The 8,983-nt window shown below is 40.4% G+C and overlaps 1 protein-coding gene across 1 annotated transcript; it reads right to left on the bottom strand.

Moving 5' to 3' along the window:
* Positions 1–1,356: 1,356 nt before the first annotated feature.
* On the bottom strand, positions 1,357–6,613 carry LOC146518119 (transmembrane protein 263). Its single transcript, XM_085159458.1, has 3 exons — positions 6,279–6,613; positions 3,510–3,600; positions 1,357–2,658 (listed from the first exon to the last, which is right to left on the bottom strand). The coding sequence occupies exons 1-3, from the start codon at positions 6,285–6,287 to the stop codon at positions 2,372–2,374; spliced, it is 387 nt and encodes a 128-aa protein (XP_085015584.1). The 5' UTR covers positions 6,288–6,613; the 3' UTR covers positions 1,357–2,371.
* Between the last annotated feature and the right edge of the window lie 2,370 nt (positions 6,614–8,983).

Raw genomic sequence — 8,983 nt, 5'->3', positions numbered from 1 at the left:
CCACTGTAACAGAAATCCAGCTGACTGCTTCGTCCCTGAATAGCTCCTGCGCAGTTTGGGGGTGTCCTTTGGCTTGCTGTCCGGTTGAGGTTGTCCAGCCGAGCCATCACTTTGAGCGATAATTGACCGATTTGTGATCAAGATCCTGTTTTACTAATTTGCCAGCATCGAAGCTCCTCAGACCATCACATTTCTCCTGCATGCGTGGCAGCTCAGCATCTCACATGTTTCGTCCAAACACCTGAAATTTAGTTATCTCTCCCTTTTTCTTCTCTGTCCAGTGTCTGCTCTCAAATTTTCCCTTTAATCAGCCACTTTATGACATGTATTCAATGTGTAGTTGAAGTCCTTACACTGAAAGGAACAATTAGGATGTGTATTTTATAGGTTATTACCTCCAAGGAGGTTGTGCTTTCAGTAGCGTTTGCATGCTTGAGTGTGTCATTCTCTACATAAACCCAATAATTTGAAAACGTTCATGTTCAACAACAGTTTCAATATTTGAGACAGCTAAAGATAAAACTGGGCTGTAAGTGGTCCACAGTGTAAAATTATTCTAACAACCCTGATCTAAAAGTTAAACCCATTGATTAAAGGATTACGTGAGTTGTGTATAATCTATACTTCCACACTTGGAGGGGAGACCTGCTGTGTTTTTTCTCTCCTTCCTTTGGAAAAACCTCCAGCTTTTCACCTCAAGTGCTCTTTTAAAGGCTGAGATGAGCCTGTGAATAACACATCTGTGCCAGAATTTAATCCAAACTTGAAAGGAAAATTCATAGAAAGCATTATTACCTCTGAAAGCATTCTTAGAATTTGGTTCCTTGGAGCTGCTCTTGGTTCTGGGAAGCTTTGTGAACGCCGGGCCTAATGTATCCGACTTCTTCCTCTGTTGCACTGTGGCCTCCCACTTCTTTGTATTCTGGTCAGGACCATTTTGGGCTGTTCTGTGAAAGTGAGTCATACACCCTGTTGTACTAATGTTTAATTTTTTCAAGATTTCCTGTTTGAATTAGCTTCAATTATTTCAGTTTCCAATGACCTTAGGAATACTGTGAGAACAATTGAAGACTTTGGCTCAGTCTCTTCTGCAAAACAGATTATCTTACCAGTAAATCTGAGAATCAAAGTCAAATATTTTTAGAAGAAGAATACTCTGATCAAAAGTAAGATGGATTTGTCCATCTTGAGACTAACATCAAGCCCACAGTGGCTCCAGACAGAGTAGAAATAGAGAAGTAATGGCGGCTCAAAATAGATGTTATGATAATGTTTTTGTGCTCTTCTTTGTAAGAACAGCAACGTTTCTGCGATGTCGAAGCAGCAGGACAGACTCCAGCCAGCATGTTAAACACGTTTGTCCTTATCAACTACTTTATTGATTATACTGGAGGAGAAAAAAAAAAAAAAGAACACACAAGACATTCACATAGTTCAGACCCATCAGCAAGAGCTTCCATTTGCTCCAGATGTTGCATTGAAATGCTTATATTTCAGATAAATGTTAATGAGCTTCACCTGCACTAAACAATGATGACCTTCTATTAAAGGTGCGGTTTGACCAATCAGACATGAAGAAGCACTACTTTTCTTCCTACGCAACCATCAATGAATCAAATGCTCAAAGTTTCCTTCTTTAAAAAGATCTGCTCCAGCATTTCACACTAACATGGCTGTGGGAAAAAAAAGGAAAAGAAAAAAGCTGAGAGCAGTCTTGGTATGTTGTGACTGTATCCTCAGTGGAGCTTTACAGAGAAGTGTCTCTACATGCAGATTGAGGCGGATGGGGAAAAACAACGCCTCAGGCTCTTCCAAGGAATTAAGGTCAGATGCTGCAAAAGCTCAAGACTGTCCTCTGAAGAGTGTTTCCAACGCTGAAACATTTTTCTCAACACGCACATTTCATGCCACACAGGCTTCAGTACAACTTCAATACCATTGCAAAATAAAGACTAAAAATCAGCATTTGAACTTGAAAACATTTCACCAAATGTCTGTAAAGATTGGAAAGAGTGAAGAGCAGAAAGAGGACTGGAACAGCCTCAGTCTGGATTGTAAACAGATAAAAGTATTTATCATGAAGTCCACCACGTGCCGGTGTACATGCAGTCCGCCTGGAGCCACGAACAAAGCTCACTCCAGGACAGACGAGGATCATATGAAGCGATTTGGTGACTTTCTTGCTGGTAATTCAAGGATGTCATGATATCGTAGTGCTACTGAATCTATAGGTGCTGACGAGAGAACCGAGAAAGGCACTGTGGCTTCTGATTGGCAGAGAGAGATCAGCTGACAGCCTCTTTGTTGGCTCAAGGTGGGGCAAGTCCATCAAACATTTTCATCGTCATCATCTTCCTCCTTCTCCTCATCTTCACTCGGCCTTGTCTTTCCTCTTGCCTGTGAACGGCACTTTACTGGCTACCGTCGAGCCGACGGTGGAGACGCCACCGGCCACGGCAGACACGCCGCCTTTCACCAGCCCCACCCCCATCGAGGGCACTGTGGTCACAGCGGACTTTGTGATCTCCAGGCTTTTGCCTCCAACCCAGGCCACTCCACCCACAGCGGCCCCAACGACGCCCTTGGTGACGTTGAAGAGGCCACCGGTCACTCGCCACACCATGCCAGGAGGAGCTGCCGCGTGCTCTTTCTCAGAATCTGAAAATGATCACACAAACAACTTGATGATTTTGAGATTGTTTTCATTAATTAAAGTTATCAGTTTGGCGATCATGTCGTCACAATTAGCCGAACCGCCAAATTTTTAAAAGACATTGGATGAAACACTAAAAATGTGTTTACAAAAGCAGAGAAGAGGATCACTGAAGTCCTGCTGGCAGATCTGAGAGGCGGTATTTAAAGGGAAAGTTTAGCAAAATCTTTCACCACATGGAGGCAGCACATGAGGGCACCTCTTAAAAACGATGCTGGACAGAGCAGCTCGCTTTCTGTTGATGGCTTTACAGACAGTTTTTCAGCTATTTGGTCATAAACCAAAACATCCAACTAGTTAAATAGTTCACTTGTCAACAATGGTAATTATTGTGCAGAAAATATTTTGCTTGTCAATCCAGCAGATGTTTACCAAATTCACTAGTTATCTAGTTGTGTTTTTCTGACTTCAATTCATCTACAATCTTTGATATTTTATAGTAGCTGTAGCGCTGTGTGATTAACAAACAGCTGATTTGAACTCTTGGTATTATTATTAACATTATTGGTGTTTTAAAAGGAGTACACCTGGGATTTCTCGGAAAGTCCCATGTGCCTTTCTTAACAACAGTAACACCGAGTGGAAGCGGCAGTAGGCGACTGAGCTGGTGCAAAGTGTCTCAGTGTTGGGACACAAATAGCCAACTGGAGCTGGAGCCGCTCTTACACAAACAACTGTATTGTCCCTGATGAACCAACAGTTTCTGAAATAGCAGCAGGCAACATGTAAGCACAGATTGCACCATATTCCCCGATGATATTCCAGCGTTCCAGACACCGGGGAGCTCTGCGCTTACCCTCTGCAGACTGGCTGTTGGTGGATTCGGCTTCGTCGAATTCGGCCATGCTGGTCCCAGGCTGGGGCTCCACATTAACACTGTTTACATTCTGAAAAACACAAGAAAAAGCCAGGCTTGTCTTTACTCTGAGCTTCACAGTGCTCCTCAGACTGAGCCGTACAGATCACCTGCTCGGGCAGCTCCGCATGACTCGCAGTGGAGTCCTTATTTATCTAATACTGGGCCTGCTCTGATTGATATAAGCAAACTTTCCTCTGATTGGCTGTCACTCAAAAACAGAAGTCAGACAGCTCTACTCTTGCATCTGTATGATGTAATTCAGATCCAAGGGTAGAAAAAAAACAGACTGGGTGTTTAGTGCAGTCTGAAATCAAAGCTTTTAGCTCACAGGGATTACTTACATATTCTGACCTCAGTGTTTTAAACTTTGGTCATGAGCACAGCATAATACTTCTTGTGGGAGTGTGACTAATATAAGCTCATAACACTGAACTGTCACAATTGCAACATGCCCAGTGATTCTTTTAGGCCACTTTTATTCAGTTTGCCTCTTTATACTTACACAACAAAAAGAGGGACACTGAATTTTAAATACATCAGGTTATTGGTCATATTTTGTGTTCCTCAGTGCGATGAATCAGGCTCTGTGGGAGCTTTACAAAGCCTGAGACATAAACCTGCAGCTATTGTTGATATTTTTTCATTACAATAACATAAAAAAAACACTGGTTAAAAAAAGACACCTATTAAATTTACTTCAGTTTTATTTTTACATCACAAGAGCGCGATAACAGTCGCCTTGAGGCACTTTATAGGTTCAAGTTTCTCTATTTTCACTCATCATGAAGAAACGTGACAGAACAAGATGAAGTACTGATGTCTCTTAGATCATAACGGTTGGAATAAATAACGTCTAATTAAAATAAAAGTAACATAAAAGTAAAAACATATATATAAATGTAATTAAAAAAATAAAAGTATTGAGATAAATACAAACATATAACATAAAAAAAATTAGCCATTAAAATGGACCTTTTATAAAAATTTGTGTAAGCAAATATGAAATACCCAACGATCCTCTAAGAGCAAGCAGGTTGTGACAGCTGTGGGGGGAAAAACCTCCCTTTAAACAGGAAGAAACCATGACCACCTGCCAGGACCGGCTGAGGTGAGATGAAATTCAGCTTTTCAATACACCTGTGGTGTTTTCCTGAGGGTACTGCTATCCAGTTACATTAATGAAATCATAAGGATCAAGTTTTTCTGGAGCTTGACCCAGTCTAAGAGCTACAGACACGTTTTCTGAAATCTGTCCTTCAGTTTTATGTTTGCAAACTTGATCTGTAACTCTAAATCACTGGACAATTAATTTAACATCTAAGAATTTTGAGTTTCTTTTAGGAAACAAAAATTGATTTTGTGGACGAAAATGTTTCCAAATGCAAAGAATTATTCTGGCTCTGGTACTAAGAGTTTTTCCTGCCTTGTCATTTTGTGGTGAGTGACTACACAATGAATGTGTGTTATGCAGTTGTTAAAGATTTCTATGTATTTTACTGCCCTTTTTGTACATTTCATTTTATGTATATTAAGCCTGAAAGAATTAAACCTTGACTACAGATTTTATTTAACTATTATTCAGATGATTTTCTGTGGGGTTAGGCTAGATTCTCTCTGAGGGGTGCTTAGATAATGCTGACGCTGATTTCTGTCTGAATAAGTGAAGTTTAGGAGAAGAAAAACGAATCCCTTATTAATTGTGTCCTAAATTTAAAACAGACAGGAAGCCTTGCTCACAGGAATTCAGTAAGAGTGTGGATAGTCATGTTTAACCTTCCAGCTGATTACTCTGCAAAACACAGATTCAGTTTGTAATCAGTTTAAACAAAGAAATGAACTTTTATTCTGTGCGTTCTTAGATGAATATCAAATGAAACAGCATCTGGCCAACTAGGCTCGGAGTCATGCTCCAACATGTAATTATCTGCTATACTCGGAGCTATCTAAACCTCATGCTATGAAGAGCTGCGTCTTTTTGTGTGTGCACATATTCTTGAGTTTAAATTTGCTCCTAACACTGAACACTGTGTTCCTCTCTCTTCTGATGGTGAGACACTGATACAAGCTTGTGCTTTATGTATGAGAAACACTTAACCAGTGACACAAACACTGACCAGGAGCACTTGATCCAGCTGATAGTGGACATGTGTCACTGTGGTGTTAACTTCTTTACACAACGACTCCTTCTTCTGCACAGTGGTGAATAGTGCATCTAATCCAGCACTCTTTCATAATAAAATTATACTTCACTCCACCCCCCTGCTTTTCTGTTTTTACCCTCTTGTGCACCACACAGTTTGTTTAAAGTGAATGCTACTATTTTAATATGCGTTTTTGATTAATGTGCCCACTGCTCGGTCTGTAAAACCAAATCTAGTGCGCTTTCTTTTCTTTTTTTTTTTTTTTTTTTAAAAAATGGACATGTGGCAGTAGTGGAGCAGAGCTTGGGTAACATTTGCAGGAAGCCGTGACGCCTCCTTTTAAAGCTACTGAAGAAAAAACGACACGTTTCTCCTGGAAGTCAGGCTGCTGAGGAAAAAATATCTTATTACAGTATTTAAGTTCCACATCATCACTAACAGAGCCCCAACCAGCTTGCATCCGGTTAAGCTGCCCAACTCAAACGCATTTTGTTCAACCACTTACTCCCCCCCCTCTTTTTCCAAACACGTTTGTACATTAATAAGGATACTGGTGACTTCTTACCTTCACCATTGTTCCCAGTGCTTCTCCACGAACACACCTGACAGAGAAACTTGAGACTGGAGCACCGTTCTTTTCCTCTCCTGCTGGTTTTTATTTTTTAATTTAATTAGTTTTTCTCAGCTTGTGCGCAAAAGCTGCTGCTCTCACTGTTGATTGCCTCTTCTTCTTCTTCTCTTTCTTCTTCCTCTGGGTTTTCACGCCTTTACCGTATCAGTGTGCAGCTTTCCACTTTCTCCTGGCGCACACAGTTACAGGTAGCGCTGCACAGTTCTCTTTTCACCCTGCTGGTTCTGCCGACGTGGCGCCTTCGCCACAAAAACAGTCAAACCACACACAGCAGCCCGCTGGACCGCCCTTGCAGACCTTCAAAATAAAAGCTTGCACTAATTTTATTGGCGGAGCAGGTCAATGATGAGCAGGTATCCCCACTTTTACACTTCTTTCTCCTTTTTCTTCTTCTTCTTCTTCTGGCTGCTCTCTTTGGGTACCATCTGCCTTCTTCTAACGCTACCTCTAGCACCCTCCTCTTCTCCTATCTGAGTGTCCTCCTTCACTACATGCACGAACCTCCTCTGTGGTCTTCCTGCCTGCTCTCCATTTTCAGCATCCTTTGTCCAGTATGTCCAGTATGTCCAGTATGTCCACACCATCTCAGCCTTGTCTCACAAACTTTGCCCCCAAACTGCTCTACCTGAGCTGTCTCTCTGATGCACTCGTTTTAATCCTGTCCATCCAGGCCACTCTCATTGATGAAATTATTTGTTCAGCTTTCTGAAACTCAGCACTCTAAGACAGACAGCCTGGCTTTCATTATGGATCTCCTGCAGGTAACACGTGTCTGTATTTTTGCCTCCTATCCTACACACAAGAGGAAAAGTGCATGTCCCGAGCTATACTGAGATTTGGAATACCAAAAAAAAAAAAAAAAAAAAAAAAAAAAAATGCCACAAAGGAAATGCAGTAACATTAAAGTCTGAAAAACTTCCACTAACTAGGTGAAATTCGTGGAAGGGGATTGTGAGATGTTTCCGCCCAGTTTAGGTCAGTTGTTCGTTAATTTACAGAAACTTGTATCCCGCAAAAGCTCCGACCTTTTCAATAATGTAAAATGTAATGTTTAAAGATCTTAATGTCAACATTTTATCCACCCCTGGCTGGTGTTGGGTTCTTTTAAAGTTTGGGCCTTTATTATGAAAACCGGAAGTCACCTTGGACTGCTGTTTCGGACTCAGCTCCGGATCCAGCATCAACAACTCTGGTGGTTGTTTGTGTTTGGGTGTAATGCTTCTGTGCGGCTAATGTGGATTTTATGTAGATTCAAAGGAAAACTCACATGTAAGCTGACAGAACAGTTCACGTGCAGGATTGTAGATGGTCACATGGTCAAGTGAAGGCATAAAAATGTGCTACGTAAGAATCAAGGGTCAGGTGCTACATAGTGATGTTGACACCAGCCTTTATTTACTGAGAACAGAATAAAAAAAAAATCAAAAATATTTTCAAAATAAATTACACAGTCACGGGCGTATCCAGAGGTTGGGCATTGGGTGGCACCTGCTCATTATGGGTAGGGGTTGTACACACAAACAAGCCAGAGGATTGGTTAGTTTTCAGTTTAATAATATGATGCTTTAAATATACATTTTTTATATCATAATAATCAAAATGTTATTTTTAGTGTAACAAAATAAAGGCAAACATGCATTCAGAAAACTAAATAATGTTATTTAGGCCACCAAAACAAGATTTCTACAATATAAAAAATGTAAAAGATGTGGCAACAGATATGGAAGATTTTTCTTTAATATAGCCTACAAGTTGGGGCAACAAAGGCAAAAAGTAGAAATGGAAGGAGAAATCTTTTTTTTTTTTTTTTTTTTTTAATCAACTATAACCATATTGTTTATGACCCAGTGTGAGGGATATCAAGTGTGGAACAGTCTGTCTAAAGACGTGGGAAATATTGGCAAGTTGAATTAAAACCACAGCAGGAACATGGAAGTAGGGAACTTTAGACATTTTAATAAAAGATAATGGTATATTAGATGTATTTGCACCAAGTAAGCAGTAAAACTATGCCTAAATTGAGGATATCAACCCCCGGGAAATTAAGAAGAATAAGAAACAAAAATTAAATTTTAACTGATAACTAAGAAAGGAGAAGAAAAAGTAGTTTGGGGTTCATTGGCAGGAGTAAAACAGGAGAACTGAATATCAAAGCATTAAAACTCAGCCCAGCAGTTTTTCTGCCAGTCACACCTCCATGGATGATTATTTTACCTGGCACTTATGTGACATATACACATATATACAGTCATGTGAAAAATAAAGGTTTGACAGGGAACTATGCAGTTCTGTGAAAAACCAATACAACAGCTGTAGAACAACTTTTAGCGACAACAAATTCAAGTTGTTGTGGAGGAATTTGGGGCAACTCTTCTTACCGGGCCGGCGTTGGTTGATGTAAATGCAGACATCAGTTTACTCGCGGCTCTCTTAAGATCTCACCACACATTTTAACTGGGTTGAGGTCTGGAGTTCCACTGGGCCACTGCAACACCTTTCAGACAATCTGCCTTAGACTTCCTGGTGTGTTTGGGATCATTGTTCTGTTTCAGCCAAGCTCTAGTTGTCAGGCAGGCAGCTTGCAAACAAGCCATATTTGTTCAGTTTTTGTTTTTTGTTTTTGTTTTTTAAAATTATAC

This window comes from Neolamprologus multifasciatus, chromosome 5 (genome assembly GCF_963576455.1).
Source record: "Neolamprologus multifasciatus chromosome 5, fNeoMul1.2, whole genome shotgun sequence".
NCBI lineage: Eukaryota > Metazoa > Chordata > Actinopteri > Cichliformes > Cichlidae > Neolamprologus > Neolamprologus multifasciatus.
The sequence above is the reverse complement of the archived record's forward strand: the minus strand, read 5'-3'. Positions and strand labels throughout refer to the sequence as shown.

What these genes read in the sequence shown, in the direction of transcription:
- LOC146518119 (XM_085159458.1), bottom strand. An exon ending in CAACAGCCAGTCTGCAGAGG is followed by an intron (nt 2,659 to 3,509) that starts GTAAGCGCAGAG and finishes GATCATTTTCAG; the next exon opens with ATTCTGAGAAAGAGCACGCG.